General features: G+C 39.4%; 3 protein-coding genes across 5 annotated transcripts in view; 1 reads left to right on the top strand and 2 right to left on the bottom strand.

The window, feature by feature from the left end:
• Atg16 (Autophagy-related 16) overlaps positions 1-21,798 on the top strand; it is a 417,335-nt gene that overhangs the window by 148,004 nt on the left and 247,533 nt on the right. The window lies entirely within an intron of this gene.
• Positions 478-2,818, bottom strand: LOC108625644 (phospholipase B1, membrane-associated-like). Its single transcript, XM_018025813.2, has 7 exons — positions 2,322-2,818; positions 2,076-2,165; positions 1,708-1,919; positions 1,463-1,639; positions 1,047-1,342; positions 771-949; positions 478-695 (listed from the first exon to the last, which is right to left on the bottom strand). Exons 1-7 carry the CDS (start codon positions 2,461-2,463, stop codon positions 523-525), a joined length of 1,269 nt encoding a protein of 422 aa, XP_017881302.1. The 5' UTR covers positions 2,464-2,818; the 3' UTR covers positions 478-522.
• LOC108625645 (phospholipase B1, membrane-associated-like) lies at positions 2,827-5,478 on the bottom strand. Of its 2 annotated transcripts, none has more exons than XM_018025814.2 (7): positions 5,146-5,475; positions 4,747-4,836; positions 4,273-4,484; positions 3,974-4,150; positions 3,564-3,862; positions 3,253-3,431; positions 2,827-3,170 (listed from the first exon to the last, which is right to left on the bottom strand). In XM_018025814.2, exons 1-7 carry the CDS (start codon positions 5,276-5,278, stop codon positions 3,016-3,018), a joined length of 1,245 nt encoding a protein of 414 aa, XP_017881303.1. In that variant the 5' UTR covers positions 5,279-5,475; the 3' UTR covers positions 2,827-3,015. The 2 variants fall into 2 exon arrangements, with proteins under 2 accessions (XP_017881303.1, XP_026669920.1); XM_026814119.1 differs by having other exon boundaries at positions 3,047-3,170; positions 3,568-3,862; positions 5,146-5,478.

Consider the following 21,798-nt stretch of genomic DNA (forward strand, 5'->3'; position numbering starts at 1 on the left):
ATCTTCATATATAATTCTTCTTAAAAATTAAGAATCGAAAATTGTAAATTCATTCTCAAAAAAAAAAATATGTAATGACATACCAAACGTTCGGAAAAGCCAATAACGATAATGGCGAAACGTATCCAGAATAGGTGGCGATTCTAAAATTGACCTTTGACACACAGTCAATATGCACAATTGGAACAAAATACACAGAAACAGTTTAACCATTGTTTGCTACGTTAGCTGGAGCTTAAAAAGATTGAAAACGATGTTCTCCTCACGTGTCTCAGAGATCACTACCGTCTGATCGTAAGTCGACTTTACACAAAATCTTGAGGTACTCGTAATGAAATTTAACGATAGCTACAAAGGTCGGTAGTCCGTCAACGAGTCATTTGCTTAAAAAAAGAAACCATAATGTTTGCATTTATTACGTGTGGCGTGTAATGTTCTTAAACAGTCACAGTTGAGCTATTAAATAAATTAAGCAACTGCAAGGAGAAATATACAATTTTATTATAATACATTTTTTTGTTACTAATTGTTCTTTTTCTGTGATGTTCTAAATTCATTATTGTTAGGGGAATTTTCTCGTGTCATAAAAAACGGTCTGTCTTCGGTAGGACACAAGAATCTTTCATATATTGGGTACGTATGATTGGTTTTGTTGCCCACTGGTTCCAGTAAATTGTTCCACAGACCATTGGCATCTACGGTTTCATGAAGCATGTATGTTAATGAATATGTAAAACCGCTTATGTCACATTTCTCACTTCTATACTTACACAACGCGTTAGTTTTTTGGCTCACGTGAAAACAGTCAGAGGATAAATATGACGGATCAGCTAATCCATCTTCAGCAAGCGGCAGTTGTATACGTTTAAGAGTGGGCAAGGCTACTACCGTGAAATCATTTTTGTGAAACTCTGGATAGGCAACTACTTCTTCCTCTACTTCTTGCCATCTGATAAATAAATAATCAACCAGTATATTAAATCCTTATATTATTCTTATAATACGAAGAACAGTAATTGAAACGCATTAAAAAGTCCTGTACAGACCTACTTATTAGATCGTAATACTCCTCTCTTCGATTTTTGTATTGCGTGCCGAATAAACACGGACATTGAAGGTTTGACAATAAGTAGCATTTCAATGAAAATCTTTCTTTATTCGCATCGACCAGTATCTTTAAGTGAGGAGACACGTTGACAGTAACGAAAGTTCGCGGTAAATTGTCCCTTAATATCCTAAGCGCTTCAACCAGATCGGTTCTGTGTCTTTCTACGCTGGACAAAGGCGGATCTGTACATATATTAGTACAAAAGTCGTTTGAACCAAAGAGCAATGATATCATCTGCAAGGCACCAGTAAATTCTTATTTTCCACCAATTCATACAATCCTGAATTTTTTAAGTAATTTCTATAAACAATACAGGAATTTTTTATCAATTATTCACGACTGGTTAACACAAACCTTCCAATGCCTGTTAATATCTATTCTCGAATCGTTTTTCATTTTGTCCACCAGATGTTTAGACATGAAAGGCATATCTTTGGATATTGCTCCGATCTCAGCGACATTTAATTGTGACTTAGGTTCGATGGTTTGAGAATCTCCTAACGCGTAGCCTATTAGATTTGGATTAAATTCCTGTTACGTAAAACGTTATATTATTCGTCAAAAAGAATCTATAACTCAGATTATACTTATGGACGTACTTTGAGAATATTAGGGAGCGTCAGGTACGTTCGCCAAGTTCGTTCACCACCAATGGCTCCTGACGCGCCTCTATTTTCAATACGGGATTCTAGCAAATCTCTTGCGAATAGTCCATGTCCGGCAGTCAAAGAGTCGCCCATCCCGGCGATAACGTCTATGTCGCCTGGCCTCAGTCGATTTACCGAGTCAGGCACTTTCGCTGATCTACCACCTAATATTTCATTCAATACATTGAGTCCTTATATAATAATTACACGATTACAAATACCATCTGCACGTAATTTCTCATCACGACATCAATCTGCACGACAATTGTTAGGAGAAATCTATTGAACTAAAATTGAAATCTTAACATGATTTTAAGCACCTGTCACGTTACAAGGAAAAGGTACGTTCGACGGAATCTCTTCTTGAACTCTCCCCGTTTTTCCTGAATAACTTCGTTGTTCATTTCGGCCTGCAAAATAATTTTTAACTACATCTCCGTAACGAGAATCTAAGAATAATTAAAACACTTGCAATGAAACATGAAGAACTCAGTCACATGAATTACGATTAAATTTAATTAACTATGACAAAATATCATTTGTGATACATATGAGGACATACGTACCGTAGGTTTGGAAAAACCAAGCGCGCGATAGACGATACATCTGCAAAAGAGCTGGCGTGTCTAGCGGGTAGACCGAGTTCGTTCTTTCACACGCGACTAATACGCACGATAGCAACAGAATACAAAAGTACACTTTGTCCATTGTTAAAAAAGATCAAACCACCACCGCTTTGTGTAAAACCGTGGCGAACGAGGAACGTTGTGCTATTCCCGTTTTCTGTCTTACTGCAACTAAAGGTACAGTAATACTAGACAGAATGCAGTTCGTTCTCTCGACCCGTAGTGTGCGATTTCAAATACTTATAAACGTAAAGACCTTCGTACTGCTAATTAAATCTCAGCTGACCGTCACAATTACATTCATTGATCTACTTATTATTGAGTAATAAAAAATCAAGGACTCTCAACTCAGGCGTTCGAAAACATTAAATGATGAATTAATTCTGCTTTATCAATATAAATATTAATTACACTGTACTAGAATTATCAAGTATAATAAATTAGTAATAATTACGATATAAATATAATCATATAATAAATGTAAAAATAAATCATTAGTAGTTTCAATAATTTCGTACTTCAAATGACAGGATGCAATCAAGTGTTACCTAATAATTTCACTGTCCGTCAAGAAATATCATAATTAGATCAATAAACGGAAGGTACGTTCATGATTCATACTAGTTGTCATTATCTATCCTCCAGGTTTATTTCTCAACCGTGAATTCTCACGTGTTACCAAAAACGGCCTGTCCGCGGTAGGGCACAAGAATTTCTTGAACAATGGAATAAAATGATCTGTTTTATTACCGATTGGTTCTAGTAAATTGTTCCAAAGGCCGTTTCCAACTTTTCATGAAACAAAATATTCAAGTAAACAATAATACTCATATAATAATTAAATTGATTGCGTTGGATTTTGGCTACTTACATAGCGCGTGAGATTTCTGGCTTGCGTGAAAATGATCGGCGGATAGATATGATAAATCCATAAATCCGTCGGCGTCACGAGGTATGTCCAAATTCCTCGCAGTGGGTAAGACAACCACTGTGAAATCATTTTTATGAAACTCTGGATATTCGGCGATTTCTTCTTCTGCTTTGTGCCATCTGACAGACAAGAGTAAATTAGACAAAAATCTACAGATAATAAAGTTGAAGAATACATTATACAAATCGGTTATTTATGTGTATAAAAGTTTATTACATATAAACTAGATTAATATATTGAATTATGTAGACCTGCCGATCATATCATAGAATTCTGGTCTTTGATCCTTGTACTGCTCACCAAACAGGCACGAGCAGTAAACATTTTTGATTAGGTATATCAAAAGTGATAATCTTCCTTCTTCTATCTCATTCACTATTTCTAGATGAGGCATCGATTGAATGGCAACGAAGGTCCGCGGTAAATTGTTTCTTAATATCCTGAGAGTCTTAATTAGATTTTTTTTATGCATTTCTACAATAGACCGCGGGGAAGGTAGCGAGCACATTACGCTACAAATATCGTTGTTTCCAATAAACAACGTGATCAACTAGAAAACAAGAATTATCATAAAAATAATATATGATTCATATAGTGTATTTACGAAAATAAAATTAATTTATTATTTTATAAACATAATTATTCTATTAAAAATACCAGCCTTCCAATGATGTTTTAAATCAACCTTTGTGTCATTCTTCATTTTATTGATCAAATAGTTGGCCATGAAAGGCATGTCATTAGAGATGGCAGCTATGGTTGCTACGTTCAGTCCCGATTTTGGATCATTAATGTAAGAATCTCCGTATGCATACCCAGTTAACTTGGGATTAAATTCCTACATAAAGAAAATGGTTAATTTTTTTGAAAATATAATTGGGATTTAAATAAATTGATTTCTTCTTCATTTTTCACATGTAACTGCTAATACTTTCCGCTTATCGTTACGTTTAAGCGTACTTTGAGAATGTTAGGTAGTGTCAGATATTTTCGCCACGTTGCTTCACCGCCAATGTTCCCTGCCACGCCTCTATTTTCAATCAGGGTCTGAAAGAAGTTAATCGCAAACGCTCCACTGCCGGCAGTCAAAGAATCGCCCATCGCGGCGACAACGTCTATGTCGCCCGGTCTCAGACGATGGATCGAGTCAGGAACTTCGGCCGATCGGCCGCCTAATAAAAATTTCACAATTTTCTATACATAAAATTATGACATGCTAATTCGTGATTATTGTTGTGAGTAATTTGAGAATTTGAATGTAGGTCGGTTTCCACTCACACAGTTGAATTTGATGCGGTTCGAATATTATGTTCATGATTTAGTTCTCATTCACGACTTTGACCGCATGTATATCCAGATTCATGTTATGTATGGAAAATATCTGATGAACAAAATGATTTCTAAATACCATTAAATTAAAGATTGTTTAATTACCTGTCACGTTGCAAGGGAAAGGAACATTTATAGGTATTTCTTGCTGAACTTTTCCCGAGGGTCCTGTATATGTCCGTATCAGATCTTTGCCTAAAAATTCAACAGTCGCTCATTATCATTTTCTGTTAATGATTGTAAATGATGAATATATTAAAGATAATTAATATTCATATTGTCTCGGACTAAGAAATTGTACGGACCGGTTTGAGTAAAGTCTATTCTTCGTCACCTGATGACTTGTGAATTCATAAATAATTATTGATTCAACGATGACACGTACATGAATTCTCAGTGGAAAAACATATTTTTCATGTCGCACTTTTTTAAGCTATTAATTTTCAAGACGCTATGCAGTTCATAAAAAAAAAAACATTATATAAAATAATGAAGTTTACATACCGACAGTTTCAGCCACCGAATTACGAAGTTGGTGATAAATATTCAGGAAAAATGGCGAATCTAGGCCCGACACTTGGGACGAAGTTAACGTACACAGTTGTAACAACAATAGACAGAGGCATAATGTATCCATTATTTGCTTCTTAAAAAATTTAATAAGAACTTTACGTGAAATCTTACGTGATAACTTTCGCGCCGCTTCGTTATAACTATAATCACAGTGTTAAGCGATACCCTTGCGTTCTCTCTCAACGGTTACTAGAATCTGGCAAACAACTGTGTAGTCATGAGACAATATAACTCCGCGTTGATGTACAGTGAACGATGCTCGAAGCAATTTAATTATCATCTCAGCGTCGACTGCACCGGAAGAAACTAATGCTATTTAGAAAAAGCTAACCATTTGCGTATACCAGAATTAAAATAGAACTTGTATAACTTTGAACTATCATACATGCTATTAAGTAAAAGACACTATTCGTTTATAGAAATCAGTCAGTCATTCATTTTCTTTTCATGTCTTACGATTTCCTTGAATTTTTTTATGCTCGACATGTTTTTTGTTTCATCTCATCAATTTATCACTCGCTGGTTGTTTCGTTCTTACATTGTTAAGGTCGCATTATTCATGGTTCCAACAGGCCTTGTAGCCGGGAAATGAATGATTTCAATATCTCTCCATTGGTCTGTTTACCACGGTGGTAATGGCCGCTCGCTGTACCGCAACTGACCCGTAGACTTACTGCACGTTGGAACACCACGGAAAACTGGTCCCACAGGTTGCAATTGAACTAGAACCATATTGTGCTTACGATGCATCAAATGCAGTTGAGCTGCAATATGCTCGCTGGTGCACGTAGCTGGCAAAAACTGGAGAGTTCCGTGATAATGGAACAACTTTTGTTCTTGGCGAAACGAGCCAGTCGTACACGATACCGCCGTGTTCATTTATAAAGCGTTATATTTTTTTCTATACACTTGAATTAACATTGTTAAATGTGTTACATTATAGCTAGGTGTGTTGGTAAAATGTGTGATGCAAAAGTATATATATACATGTTTGGTAAAGGATCGCGAAATAAAAGTATCAAGATTTGCTATCATTCATTTATTAATCAAAATTAAATCAAATATTTTCCTTATTTCAACATTAGTTGGCTCATACATTAAATTAATGAAATACAATTTCACATACGTCTCTCAAGTTTCAATATCTATTCTACTTTATATAGGATTGTTTTGTGGAAGAGTAATCAAGAACAATATTTATTGTAAAAATTTTTTCTTTATTCGAGCGAACAATTTTTCAGACGGAAGTTGCAGCTGCAGTTGCCATACATGCTGTGATCTAATGTTCAATAACAGTATTTTATTAATCATACATAGAGAGACTAAAAAAATTCGATTTCCGTAATAAAAGTACAGCTTATTATAGACGTTTGTGACGCCAGCAAACTGGAAACCATACCTAAACGTTACGAGGAGAGATTTTCTAGAAGACTGGTGTTTAGACTGTTCTTGTTGATCTCAATAACAATGTGCTTAGCGCAACCGGTTATAAGGTAAAAGCGAAAAGGGCGAGAAGATGGGGAAAGGGCGAGGCGGTGAAAGAGGAGGAAAATGTTCGTTTCCATTGCGGGAGAAAATTATAAACTGCTCAGACCAAGGTAATCCAAGGACAGAGAAGTGATTGCGGTCACGAGTCTCCGGGTATTTGAACTTGCCTCACGGTGGACGAGGAACGAAGCAAGTTCAACGGAATTTTGCGGCGGAACTGGCTGTTCGCGATAGGATTCTTTCGCAGAAATTGAACGTTTTTAGAGACGTTTCCTTAGACGCTACCTTTGTCTCCACCGATCCACATTTAAGTGTCGATACTGCGCTTTCGAGCTGATTTGTCGGTAGAAGAAATAATCCCTTGTTAACCCTGTTAACGCCCCACGTTGCTGGTGTTCTTAGAAAAGTTAAAGACCTTTCGGAAGTAATTTGATCTCTGTGTAAAATAGGATCTCCTTTATTTAATTCGTTTTATTAACATGGAGAAAATAATTTTAATAAGACACTGGAGTTTAATATATTTTTTTTTTATATATTATCTGAATAAAATTAATAATTGTTTGATGTAATACATATGGTATATTAATATTAGTAATTACAACATTAAATGTATGGAATTGCAATTATTGTAATTTGTACACGAGCAATTGAGAAACGTTTTAGAGGTAACGAAATACCAATTTCAGCTTTTCGAGAGTCACGCGAGATTTAATTATTGCCAGCTACTGTTCCCTGGTCTGAATCCAGACAGGTCGAAACTATTAAATCGATTCACAGTTTGTCTACGTGGCAGTAGCCGAGCAAAATACATAATGAGGATGAATACTCTACGAGCTGATTTATATATTCACCAGAGACTATCTCAACAAAATTACATATAAGTAACTTAAATAATTTCTGTATATTTTTTCTTTTTATTAGAAAGGTTCTTCATACAGTTCTAATACTATTTTAATTCCTTGCGAGCTAGTAGTAGTGAGCAAGTTGAACAATCTTCAGTATCTAACGAGAGACTTAGACATATGCCTAATGAACAGAGGTGTCGTAGAGTTAGTGTCGTCATCTACTGAAACATCAAATCAACTATACAGAATTTCCTCGTACCTTTGATTCTAGAAGAACTAATTTTAACGAGATTAATTAAAATGGTGTATGGAGCTTTGTACTACAAAGGACAGTATCTCCCCTTAGCGTACTCATTGTGGTCTTAGCGGTAGTTTCAGAATGATGTGGAAGCTTCCGCTTTTGACGATGGTTTCGCGTTCCCGTGCTAATTTCAAGGTCCCTTGCGTGATTCACAGCGAGGACTTCTTTGATCTCCCTTTAATTTCGCTGAATAAATAAATTAAATTAAAATGCACCTCAATCCGTCGCTTTTGATCCTCGCTCTCCTCTTAACGCACACCCTTGAACCTACACAAATTGAAAGTAGTGTTTTTATCGTTCTTTAAGGAAAAGTTAATAGCTTAAACGTTTTTTAATGAGATTTTCATAAAATTCATTAATCTAGTAATATGGCATTATATTAAACGTTTATAAAATTTCCAACATCTTATCGTAATTATCTTTCTTCGTTAATACGAATTAGTTTGATTGACAAAGGGCAAGGGTTAACGCCGCTTGAGGCGGGCAGCTGTTGTTTGTGTCAAGGGATGTAAACGTAATCAGGCTTAGGTTCCTCGGGGGAAAATAGTTTTCGCAGTTTCTCGGTGAAAAGTCGCAACGCCTTGCGCGGCAGTTGGACGGAATAGGTATCTGCCATACGAACAAAGTTCGACGAATTCTGTCTAATTGACCCGGTCGTACAAAGAGAAAGTTTCTCCCGGACAAAGTTTCGAAACACTGTCTTCTATTTGACCTCGCCCATGTCTATCGCCCCGCTGCAGAATTGTACAGACAGAATTGGTTTCTTCAGCTTTAAGAAGGGCCGCACCCGTGGCAACTCTTTGTTAAAACGATGCCCGTCACCTGCGACTAATTCTGCCGACGCGAAATACGTTTAATTCGATCAATTAACTATTAGCCCCTTCTACTCCCGTCGTAAACTTACAACGACATAAAGTATTTTGTAAGCTACAAATTTCCAATAAATTCTTCTTTCCTTTTATCTGAATGTAATTTTCTGAATTTATCATACGTAACTCGTTAAATATCGAAATTAGAAAAAAAACAACTTTTATTTGAAGCATTTTTCGCAATTTTGAAAAAAAAATTTTTCATCAGTGTCAATACTTAATTGGATATTTCCTTCTATACTTTTTAGCACGTAGCTATTTATTATTAGCATTATTCTTCCGACGTCTGATTTCTTTTTAATTATAGGAAATGCGTTTTTCTGAGGTACATAAACTTTTGGGATTGACTGTATAGCCAATACATCCTTAAAGTGGAATTTGTAATTAATAAGTGATTGATTTAAGTATTTATTTCAACTTTTCTTTACGAAGAAAGACGCATTTAGTATTTCACTTTGATCAAAGCAACTACTTTATACTCCTAACAAAATACAAACGAGTGCACCCACAACATCTGCGCTTGTTACTTTTATCCAGGCGAGCGATCGTTCCATTTCCAAATTCCGCGGGCGTATGTATTAAAGGCAACAGCGAGCCTCTCTCGAACCGCGTTCGCAAAAATCCGTGAAAGTGCAAGCTCGTTACAGTGTTAGCTTTTCCCCGCCCATAAACGCAAACGTACGATTATTACTTTTCTATCCGTCGGTTCTCTTCTCCTTCTTCGCCCCTCCGTTTCCTCTCTGTCGCCGATATTTCATCGAGGCGTGCAGCAGCGGGATGGCAGGCACCGCTAAAAATTCGTCCGCCCTTTTCGTTTTGTCGTTGCCTCAGCCATTCGTTTCGGCGCGGCGGCCAAAAAGAACCTCGGGACGCCTGGAAAGCGGTAAATAAATCGATGGATAAACTGGCCTCGTCGCTTGTACGCGAGTGCTAGGCTACGCCGCTGGCGCATAAGAAATTTATCGTCTCGTTCGCGACCGTCACTGCACCCGCACGTTATATCTAATGGATGCTCTCCCGAAAAAAAACCTAAAATTCTACCAATCCTCTTTGCAGTCTTCATTTTTAATTCACACTTTTTGTTACTATGCACATACATAAATTAGTAAAACGGTAATAGTAGTCAGTGTCGAACGCCATCAAAATTCTTTTTTTATAATATTGATCTTCAATCGTATTAATTATAAGACTTCTTTAGAATGTGTGACAGACGTTCTGGTTAGGTAAGAAATTAGAAGATGTTAACAATTAACAAAGTTTGTGAATGTGTCTAAAGATCATTAAGATAGTAGGTTTCAATGATTGTAACTCTAGGTTGGATGACTTCCGAAGATTAATAGAAGTGGTTCGCAATCAATTTAAATGTCATGCAGTGCGATTAGATTAATAGATACTCGGTGGACATATATGGAATGAGAATACCGTGGACGTGCGTCTGGTTTATTTTGTCTGTCATAGCAATCTCTCTTTGACCCATTTTCACTGATTGAGGTGAAACAGGTTACGCGAACTCGAACTATACGCTGTTAAATTAGCGTTTCAGTTATTCAAGCCAAATTACTATTTATTGTATCGAATTAGCGGCGCCTGTTTTATTAATCATTTGTTCCTAATCCATTTTCAAGAGCCTGCAAATAGCTGATACGCATGTGTATTTTTATAAGCACTATTATACATAATTTATTGTCACGCTGTCTGAACGCATAGAGTTTTAACAATTGATTCAACTATTTCCACCTTCGTAGTTTTAATCCTATGCGATATGCGCCAACGAGTCTATGAAACTAGGTGAAAAGTTTCTTCAGAAAATTCTCAAGAACTTCTATTTTTTCCCGGAAATTAATATTCTCCTCTCGTATTAGCCTTAACAAGTCCCGGTGTAAGTATGCATATTTAATGAAAGGTACATAGTGAGATACTCGAGGCGTGCTCGAGTAACATGCCAAGTGATATTTCCGAAGTCGTAAACCCGTTCCTTTTTTCGTTGTTTAATTGCGTGACCTCGCTCACGTTTCGATCATAACGAAACAGAAGTTTACAGCCAAATAAACGTAGTTCATAGCCAAACAATGAGACACGGTAAAAGCGTTAAATCAGGATTGAACTCGTGACATGTCAATTAACGAGTATCTCAAACAGATGAGAATCTATAATCGAGCATTGATCAATAATTCAGTTCATTTGAAATTTAATTCGCGCGTTGAGGTACATCAATTATAGAAGCTGGGCTGTGCAATCAGTACGCTGATATAGCGGGTGATATTTAGGAAATGCGCAGGAACCCTTGTCCTTGGACTCGCGAGTCTCCCTCCTTCTCGTGTTCCGACCTCACTCTATTTTCCCGAAATATGCAAGTACACGTCGAGATGTCTGAGATGTACAACGTGCCAGGCTTGATTATTGAATTCAAGGATGCATATTTAATCCAGTATCTCGGGAAATTAGAATCCAATTTCCGGAGCGGGAATGATGATGTTTGTTGTACATCAGAGTATTGAGAACTGCACAGTAAATCGTTTAACTACAGACTTGTTATAAAAATAGTTCATAAAATCAGATGCTCGAATTCTTGCTCAGCCGAATTTCTCGGAGCAGCGAAACATCGTGTAGCTAGAGTGGCATCTTTAAATATGGACGTGAGGGAGGGTACGTGGCTACGTACACATACATTTGGGAAATCACTATTCGTAAAATGGGTTCGTCCGACCTTAATACGGTCGACGTGGGCTAGGTGAATCTTTAACGAGGCCTCTTGTCGGAATTTCTCGGACGGAGGTCACGGGTACTGAGGGCCGTGCGAGGGGACAGGGCACAAGTAACCGGGTACGGCTTCCTATATGTCGGAAATGTCGTCGCCTTTGCTCCGGGCTCCTCGTCGAATGGAATTCATTCCGATCGAGCAAGCACAGCTCGTTGCGACGACGAAATACGAATCGTGTTACGTGTACGACTCCGACACTGCGTCCCGAGGTACGAGAGTTCGAGCCGAGAGCACGGGAAACGTCCCCGGGCTTTGTATGCGGCGACTTCCTCCGTCGAGATTAAGCCAGGACGGCATTGTCCTGCGAGCAAACATTTTTTCGCCCCGTCGCTTTTTGCAATTACCGCGTGCATCTCCATTTCGTCTTCCTCTTATAGAAAGGATAGGACGACACCATGTATTTCTATACTTATGTTGAATCAAGTAGAGTCAAACCAATTGCCTTTTCTACACGTTTCAATTTACTGTAAAAATGGGTGTACCTATACTTTGATCGCTGTACGTGAATCAGGTAAAAAGTGAAAATTTAACGATAAATCAGCACGATATCGAGGAGAAGCGGTAATCCGCGAGCAATGATTCATCTTGCAACGGGCGTACGCTTGCATGCATGTAGGTCAAAGTAAATTGGTTAAGAGACGGAGGCCAAGTTGGATGAGGGGCGAGGTCAGGCAAGGCTTTTACTCGAATTCGAGAACGTGCATCTACTTATCTACTCCCTTTTACTAACGTGGGAAGGTTACTAACGAAGGACTTTCATAATTAGACGTTCCAGCTTAATTATTCGTACGGTGAGTGTCTCGCGCTAACAAGTTCCCTCTGTGTCGCCGAAAAAAGCTTTTTTTACTCCCCCCCCCTCAGAAATCTCCTTGGACCGTGTCGCGGGGCTTGAATTCGTTCGCTTCGGTCTAAGTTGAATCTCGTTACAATCACCACTCCATTACCTTCTCCTAAGCCGGCTTCTTCCGGCATAGTAATGGGATGTAACGGCGAGAAAATACGATTCTCCCTCCCCCTCGAGTCGCGCTCGATAACTCGGCATAGATAATTAAGCTGCCACATTGGCGTACAAATATAGATTCCGGTAGGCGCCGGTACTCTGAAGCTCGAGTTTTTTGCCCCGAGACCTTCTCTCCGTCCTCTTCTCTCTCTTTCCCCGAGAATTTGATATCGTAGAAAAAGGCGAAAGCGTCGAATGATAGATTGTTCCTGACGGATAAAATGAAATTCACTTGATCCATACTCTTCGCGTTTCTAGTCCGGTAGACTGTCTTCCGTTTTTCGTTTTTTTTCCTGTCCCCCTCGTCCGGCGGGGCGATTGGTTTTTAGCCCGGTACGCCCGGGTAAATCGAAAACGACGCGACTCGAATTTAACTGTAACGTTTTCTATACACGTTTTGTGCGCGTTGAATCACGCGTGCACATCCTACCCTGGCCGTTCCGTCGCGTCGTCGCCGTGATGCATACACCGCGGCTGGCCGCCGCCGCCGCCGCCGCCGTCGCGCGTGTTGAAATGGAAGGCAGGCCAGAACGCATATCGTTACCCCGCAGTATGATCTATCGGCCGGCTAATGACATATGAGGCCTGGCAAAAAAAGGAACGAGACCGAATGATTAATCTACCTAATAGCCCTCCGCAGTCAAACAAATTACACAGTTCACCGTATAGCGTAATCTTTCCTCGTTATAGCAACGACTGCGTACGCTCGATGCAGGCATCGCACAAAAAGCCCTCGATCATACGACTAATACGAAACTCACCAAAAACGTTCTATAAACGCTGAAAAAGGATAGTTGGAAAATTATTTCAAACCGAGGTGCAAAATTAATAAATAACGTAACGTTTTCTTTTTAAATCGTATTCACTTTTAATATTTGCACAGAGCATTCAAACTTTTTATCCGCTAGTGATAATACCTTCACTAACCGGAGATAGCCGTACAAATTGCAACGTCATCTTTTTCAGCCGACTAGTATTGAAGATCCCCGTCTTAACGCACTAATAGGAATAACTCACAAAGGAACGATGTTTATTCTTGGTCATTTCCTGCTCAATACGAATGCAGATTTCATACCGTAGTAACGCCCGTAGATTGCATTGACGGATAACACTCAACGCTAATTGTCGTTAGGCATAAACTTAAAAACCTGTTTATCGAGTAATTGGTTCTGAATTAGTCGCGCCGTCCAGTTGCAGATAACATCAGGCCAAGTACGTAGTTCTTAATGTACACAGATTAAAGGATTGCTCGATCTATACTCTTTAAGGAGGTTTACTCTCTGGTTGCAAGAACTAATGCTAATTAAAATGATAACTTCCTGCTGTTACTACGTTTTTATTAATCAATTCGTTCATACATATTAATGAAATCGTTTTCTTCGCGGCAATACAATCTACAGGTCATTTTTAACAGCACAGAAGCTGAACAGCTGTAAAGCAACAGAAACATCGCTTAGCAATTGAAAATATAATAAGAATATGTTAATGAACAGGCAGACGTTATTAAAACAGATTTATTCTGTGCTTTCTTGAATTTATTCGTTTCCCTCTATAAAAAGAATCCTTAAAATCCAAGAATCCTTATTAAAAAATCCTTTTTTTCCGTACTGGATGGTTATGAGGAAGCGAAATATTGAAAGTTATAAGACTTCGGAACATTTATTGTTCCACAGATCGTTGCGCCTGAAGCACGTATTCGCCCGTGGCAAGTGCCATACGTAAGTACGTAATGGTACGTACGTACACGTGCGTCATGCATTCTTTAGGTTACCCCACGTTTTTGCTCGTGAAAACAATCTCCAGGTATCGTCCCACTATGAATTATTGCCGGAAACCGTGTTTATCTACATGAGGATGCGCCAGAGTTATTCCATCTATTTCTTGCTAATATGCGCAGGTATCCTGTTTTAAGAGGAGCTACGAAGTTTATTGTATATTGGAATAGCAGCATGTTTATCAATCTGTCAGTTCTATGAAAAATAGATGTACCATATGGGACAAGAGGTGTAATTGAAAAATGATTTCCAACATGAGATATCTATAAAACATCTGATCATGTCTACTCTATTATTCTACTGGACATAAATATTAATGAACCGTGAATGAAAAATTATTATTATTAACGGATATTTTTTCCAGTACGTACAGAATTAACGTACCTCGAACAGCGCACACTGCACGTAGATTTCTCTATTAACTGTACCTGAGATCATATACAATAACTTATGTTGATCCGTCTAAATGAAGGCTTATGATGTAACGGTTCCAAGCGTTATTTGTTACAGGTAGTTGTCGGTTCGTAAGTCTGAATCACTCATTCCCGTCGGTCGCGAGGTATCAAAGGAAGCGATTATTATTCGGCGTTCGCGAGGGGGGACGAGCCCTCGGTGCACCGGTGCATCGGGAGTGATTAAATGATAGCCTTCTAGCGGCATGTAACGCAGCACGAAACCACTCAATCAGCGCGTTGCTTTCCTTCATGAATTCCGTATCGTGTTATTCTGATCCCGGTGGTACATTTGTACCACGCCTCCGTGCCATGTAAACTATTCGTAGGGAGTGATCAGGAACGATTCGTAGGGGTAGCTAGCGTTCACCCGATGGCGAGATCTCGCGGTGCCGCGCGCCCATGTATTACACCGTGCCCGTATCACTCTCGGTTTCCGTACAGACATGTCGAAAGAGTGCACACATGTTTGCAAACGGCGATTTGCGTACAAGTGGGCGTGTTTCCGGGCGCGCCGCGCTGGCCCACGAGCGAGTCAGCGAGGGTTCCAGGCCTGATCGAGGAACGAGCCGTGGTAATGCGAAACATGATTACTCACGAACAGATAATACGTGTAATAACAATCGCATTAGCCGGGCAACAGTGCGGCGCGGCGGTGCAACGAAGGCTGCAGGGGATCTGGTCTTACTTACGAACCGGCGCCCTCCTCTCCGTTCCCGCGCCTGCTACGTGCCGGTCCCTCTTTGACTACTTTGTGATGATAGTTGACAGGTTCGAAAGAACGATTGAGATTGAGCCAGCTCTACGTGATGGAATTATATCGGCGGTCTGCGGTATCGAACCCTGTGTGCGTGCTACGCGACGTCCGTGTACTTCTTTACGAATTCAAGATACATTCTATTTTCTGTCGTTCTACGACAGCGTAGCTCTCGATCATTTATATCACATAGTGCAGATAATAATGTAAATTCTATAAATAAATCTGGAAATTTATTGAGAAATTATTTGAATCGAATTATACATATATTGGAGTATTAATTAACTTGTGAATTTGTTATTATTCTTATATGTGTAATTACGATACCTAATTTAATTGGGCCATTATCATGTATTTTATGACGATCTTTTATTATTTATGTAGAACTAACAAGCTGCAGACGTGCATTAATAAATCGATAATGACACTTCATTATCGTTATATTCATAAACAACCGGAATCGGAATGGTCTAATTAACTTTTATAATTGCAACGGAACGGAATTATTCAAGTGAGTACACGATAAACGGTATTTTCATTAAATAACCGTATGCAACATTGCTTTTTATCCTAACCAGCTACGAATCGAAACTGATGGCTGGTTTGCTTAATTAAGAGCAGTTATTTGCAAGCCAGTTATTGCTATGTAAGGAAACGTTGGCTTAGGTACAGTTTTAAACTCTCAAGATTCAGTGAATGTTAAAACAAATGTATTTTGACTTTACAATTAAAAAACCAAATTGTGATATAATACATGTTAATTAAACAGAATTTGGCAATCGATTTTGGACAAGAGTGGAGTTAATCAATTAAAATTTTTAATGGCATGCGTCGTGTACGAATTCCTAAATGCAAACGTGTGCTAATCTAAAATCTAATATGCCAGTGAAACGAACTGTTGCACCGTTTGCAGACCAGGACTGGTTTCAACGGTATAATAATTGATCGGCGTCAACAAAATGAATTCGATGAACATTACCGGGAACCCGAGCATAGTCCATAAACTGCGATTTCGCGAATCGCAGCGCAGTGCTCGAAGTAAATGCACCGGACGGTTGCATGCTTCGTTGCACCCTCGCAAATAAGTTTAATCCTGTGCCGTGGAAAATGATTACGCACCAAATAATTTGATTCGCATTTGTTCGGCCGCTGCTGGTAAAAAATGTGACGTATTGATTTCGACGTATCGTTTAATAAAAATACGTATATATGAAAGGTATATTGTCTGCACATACATAAAATTATATAAATTATATGTAAACGCGAAATGAATATTGGCGAAGGGAAGACTTGATTAAAATGATTTTATGTTATTATCTAATAATTTATTGATTCTATCGGAAAATTGCAAATGTTACGTTTATATCCTGATTGAATTTTGCAATTATTTCTAAATATAAATTTATATGAAAATCTCGTTCCAATACACAGGAAGTGGTAATGTTATTTATTGCAAAGCCTGTTGCTATTTAATGTACGTTCACAATACATATTTGAGCAAACCGATTAATCCCGATGACATTATTTATGACTTGAATGATGTTATTATTACACTAAAACAAAATTTCATAGATGATTTTGCATCGACCTTATGCATTTATTACTAGCTTAATTAAAACTCGTTAAAATATACATGGAATTTAGGAGCATGCATCGTTAACCATCAATTTAAAATGATTGAACTGTTCCAAATGTTATACCATACTTATAATGTAAGAGTGTCAAAAGGAGGAACGGTTACAAATTATTGTACCGCGAGAAATTTATTTCCTCCTCTAACCGTGTGTTACAATAATTGGACGGGCAAAAGTCGGGGGATAATAAAGACAGGAGGACGAGGGCGGGTGAAACTTATATCGGGTTAGTTCAGCGTACGGCACAACGATAGAATTTATTGAAAGTTATTCCATGAAATCGAGCTTTTGTGCCCGGGAGATTCATTCTCGCAAAAATTCCCTGGTCGCCTCTCTCTTTTTTTCATCTGTTCACGCGTTCCCGTTCTCTGTCAACCGGCTGTCCTCATCCTCGTCACCCGTCGCCCCTCTCCTTCTACGATCCGGAGCCGTACCGTTCCCGTACACACTACGGCGGCCACCGCCACCGCCACCGATTCAATATCGATGCCAGATATTTCGCGCTGCCGCTCGACACAATAATTCAGTTGAGCAGGTAATATTGGCGCGGTAATGGTCGAACCATTTGGCTGTGTCGTTATGCTGCATTGGCGCTTGCCACGTTTACGGAGCTCCCGTTTTCAACTGCCCTTCCCGTCCGGCCTCGCTTCCACCCCGCTTCGCCGAGCCGCACGTCCACCGCCGTGCCCCGATTCACCCCTCGCTCTCTCCCTTCACCCGTCCACCCTTCACCGCTGGCTCTGACGCGTATAGCGCACGGCCTTCCGCAAGCGGCTCTGAAACGGAATGTTATCATTCGGCAATATATCATTATTGCGCCCGGCGATCGCGGATATTGCATTATTCTTAACGAACGTATGCGCGCATATTTCTTTTTACGTCCGCGCGATATCGATATCGATACCGCTCGATGGTATCGTTGACGTTTATTAAACGATCGAGGAAACGCGGCCCGGCCACGGTTTACACGCCCGTTACGGGACGCAACGATCACGAGGGGGTTGTTTTCGAATTTGTATTCGATCAGATAGCCGAACCTTTTTTTTTTCATACCCTCCCCAACTGTCCCCGCCCCGTGTCCCCTCTTGACTACCACCGTTGTTTCGATGTTGTGCGAAAACGAGTCGGATTTCTCGCCAGCTCGTCGCCCGCGGTTTAATTAACCGATTTATGATTGTTATTGTCGCGCCAAATGGCAGACACGTCGCCGCGCCGTGTTCTCTCGTCGCATCCTGTAATTGTACACGTTATGGATCAGGATCTTTTTATATTATCACCGCTGTTAACGTTTATTGTATTGTAACTTTAACAGTCGTGTCACTCTTTAATGATTATATTATTATAATCTATCTAAATTCTTATCCTCTTTATCCATGTTAACAAATCATAAGCTTCGAATACTTTCAATATTAAACGAAAATATTATTTAATTAAATAAGATGGGATTTATGTGATCAATCGTAATTGACGTTGACAATATTGTAAGGACAATTGTAAGCAATATAAATTAGTAGGTACCTATGTGTAATCACATAACTGCGTATAAGTAATTGCCACGTTTGATCGAATTCGACGTTATTACCACGCGATTGTAATGTAAATCGACGAAACTCGAAGAGCGTCAATTTTATTCGATTTCGTAATCACATGTCTGTTCAACGGTAATTCATCTAATTCTGCTTAAACAAAGCTTTCTAATTAGGCGAAACGAATAATTAAATCAGTTTTGTTTTAACGTGTGTTCTTTTAATTTTTATCGATTCGCGATAAATCGAGCGCAGTGGGCGATCAAATTATTACATGTAAAATTTGAGTACTCTATAAATGTTTAACGATTCTTGCTGTGCATTAAAAATTTAATATCTATCGCAATAACTTCAGTTCATTTAGAGTTCCATTAAGAATTCCATTCAATTTCATTTTTTTCATGATCCCCTCTTTATATATCTTTTTCTTGTATCTTCGATTGTACAGTGCAAATGGTTTTTATTGGATGTACGTAGATTGGATAATTTACATCTTGAACACGCGCTAAAACAGGAAACCAGGATTGCCTTCGTGTGTGCTTTAAGGATCTTGTTTCGTCTATCAGGACGCGAAAGGGTTCCGCTGTTTTGCGGACATCGTAAACGAGTTGAGGAGCTTCCGGCTGCAAACAATCCCGGTTGGAAAAAAAAAGAAGGAGCGGAGCAGGAAGGAGAAAGGTGGCGGTGGCGGCCGCGGGAGGGAGGAAGGTGGAATGGCTGTCGTGGCAGCCGGTGACTGCTCTCGTATTTGCATAATTTGCTTGCGGAGGACGGGAACGTCGCGAAGAAGCGTAAACTTGTGACGATCATAACTCACAACTCGTTTAAAACGACACGCTCGTGAGCTCGCCGTCCGACGGAATCACGTTTGCGCGTTGTTGAATCGAGTTTTACAAGCAATTCAAAGGATTATATCCTGGCTAACCTCTGCGCTCTATTACGTTACCGCTGATCCCAGCTATGTAATATTATCATAGAAACACATAAAAGTCCGCAAGTCATTATTACGGTGGGATATATTGTTCTCGTGTTTTTTTTTTCTTTAATTCGAAGATAATTGAGAAATGAAGATTTGCATTTATCGTTTCGATAGAAAATAACTAATGCAAGAATAAGCTTACCTCGGATGTAGAATTTCTAAAGATTTCCTATTTTCAAAGCATAATATTTTTCTAACGTGCTTTGGTTTTAATCGTTACGGTCTCGTCGTCTTTATTATGACTACAGCTTCTATTCGGTTGAGAGAGAATACCGCTGCAATGACTCCCGTGGATATTTTTCAACGCGACCGGTGCGTCGCGGCGCACCGTAGTAGTTAGAAGTATATTAAGTTAGTTGGAAGTGCCCAACAAAAAGTTAGTCATCCACAATAGGATTAGTATCCCGTGGGAAATCAGCGGACGCGGGAGAGCAGCTTCCTGAAAATTCTTTGACCCGAACGAAAAGCTTAAAGTATTAATTGTCTTCATTTCAAATACGTTCACCGAACAACAACGACGACAAGGGGGTTAGTCGAAGAGGAGGGTAGATCAAGTTGGGCACACGTGTTGCGTAAATAATTGGAAGTTCAACTTTAAATTGCACCTCTAAGCTAGAAACAAAAGTTCCAGAGCTCGTTAACGTTCGTTGTGCGTTTTATCAGCCCCGACGAAAACCGCGTAAAAGCAAACGAAACGCGGCGCGCGCGCGCGCGACATTATGTGCTGTATATACGTACTATGTGGTAGATAACAACGCGGAGATACGAGGGGACCGGCAGGAATTGGTGAAAAATGGTTTAACCGCCGGTAATTCGTGGCAATCACCCGTTTTAATCGAACATCCTATCGTAATTGTACAGAGGAGTTTTGGGCGCTTCGTCCCTCGACGGTCTATCTAATCATATCTAATAATCGACGCGTTCAATTCCGAGTTGTTACCTTTAATCATGGAACGTTTCGTACGAATACATTACTTTCGGGTTATCGACTTTACTTAATTTACATTCGGTATTTCGTTTAAGACTTCTACTCGGATCAGCAATTTATAATTTAGAAAATTTATCTTTGTCGAACAGACAATTGCATTTTAATATTGATGTCATCTATGGAATTATGCTAATTGTATATCGATAGGGCGGAGGACTATAAAAGGTTAATTTTCATCCGCGTGTCATAGGTGGCAATTCTGTTTTATGATACGTATTCTTTATTAGTGCGAGCAGCCCTTGACGATGGAACTAGTCGAAGAACTGCAAAGATCTGTCATAAAATGCCGCTGTCTCCCCGGGGTTTAAACCGATTCATAAACTTCATCATCCGGTACAATGCCATTTGTGTTTCTTCTTGCTTCCGAGAATAATTAAAATTTATGGCGACCAACCACGTTCTACCTACCGGCGATCAGGCCGGGCTAAAAATAATTACCCATGGCGAACGACTGCTATTATTTTTCGATGAATCTAATTAAGAAACGAGATATAGTTAATTATAGTTGACGAGTAGAATTAGTCTTGATATAAATCTGTACTGAAAAATACATTTACTATTTATATACTTTTTGCCCAAAAAGTGAAAATCTCCAGATTTTTCTCTAACAACATTGTGAATATTTAAATATGGTGCATTTTTTATCAATGGCCAGGATTCGAGCTGCATTCGTCATAGGATGCGGATACTTGATGCAGATGAAACCGCAAAAAGAGCGACCGCAGATTTGAAACTGGGAGATTCAATCAGAGCGTCCGATTGTTCCTATCTTGCTCAAACATTTCCGACTTCGGGCCCGTTATTTCTTCGATTCGTCGATCGAATTAATCTTCCTCTCAATCGACAGCGGTGATCAAACAGGATAGAGTGGAAGTCGTTTAGTTAGAAAAGTGCTTTCGGATATTATTCCATCGTGGTAATCCTAGAAGGAGGTAGGCAGGCAGAGGAGTGGGGGGAAGGGGTGCGCGCTGAAATCCGACGGAACTGTTCCCAGTCAGTGAACACGTGGAAACCTTTTTGAATAAGGGTCGCATGGTTGAAACTCGGAGAATACTTGAAGCTCACCAGTGCAGCAGGGAAGTTGGACGGATTGGCTGTTGGAACGACGCCTGAGAGACGGAAGCAGACGTTTGGACGTAGAGCGAACGAAGAAGAGAAACGAACGGCGGGGGTCGGAAGGGAACGGGGACGGGATTGGGAATGGGAGGG

This window comes from Ceratina calcarata, unplaced genomic scaffold (genome assembly GCF_001652005.2).
Source record: "Ceratina calcarata isolate Rehan_Ccalc_2016 unplaced genomic scaffold, ASM165200v1 scaffold368.2, whole genome shotgun sequence".
Taxonomy (NCBI): domain Eukaryota; kingdom Metazoa; phylum Arthropoda; class Insecta; order Hymenoptera; family Apidae; genus Ceratina; species Ceratina calcarata.

Coding starts and splice junctions, on each gene's coding strand:
- LOC108625644 (XM_018025813.2), bottom strand. CDS start 2,463: ATGGACAAAGTGTACTTTTGTATTCTGTTGCTATCGTGCGTATTAGTC. Junction 2,166..2,321: donor TTGGTTTTTCCAAACCTACG/GTACGTATGTCC, acceptor ATTATTTTGCAG/GCCGAAATGAACAACGAAGT. Junction 1,343..1,462: donor ATATTAACAGGCATTGGAAG/GTTTGTGTTAAC, acceptor GGTGCCTTGCAG/ATGATATCATTGCTCTTTGG.
- LOC108625645 (XM_018025814.2), bottom strand. CDS start 5,278: ATGGATACATTATGCCTCTGTCTATTGTTGTTACAACTGTGTACGTTA. Junction 3,863..3,973: donor ATTTAAAACATCATTGGAAG/GCTGGTATTTTT, acceptor CTTGTTTTCTAG/TTGATCACGTTGTTTATTGG. Junction 3,432..3,563: donor TTCTATGATATGATCGGCAG/GTCTACATAATT, acceptor CTTGTCTGTCAG/ATGGCACAAAGCAGAAGAAG.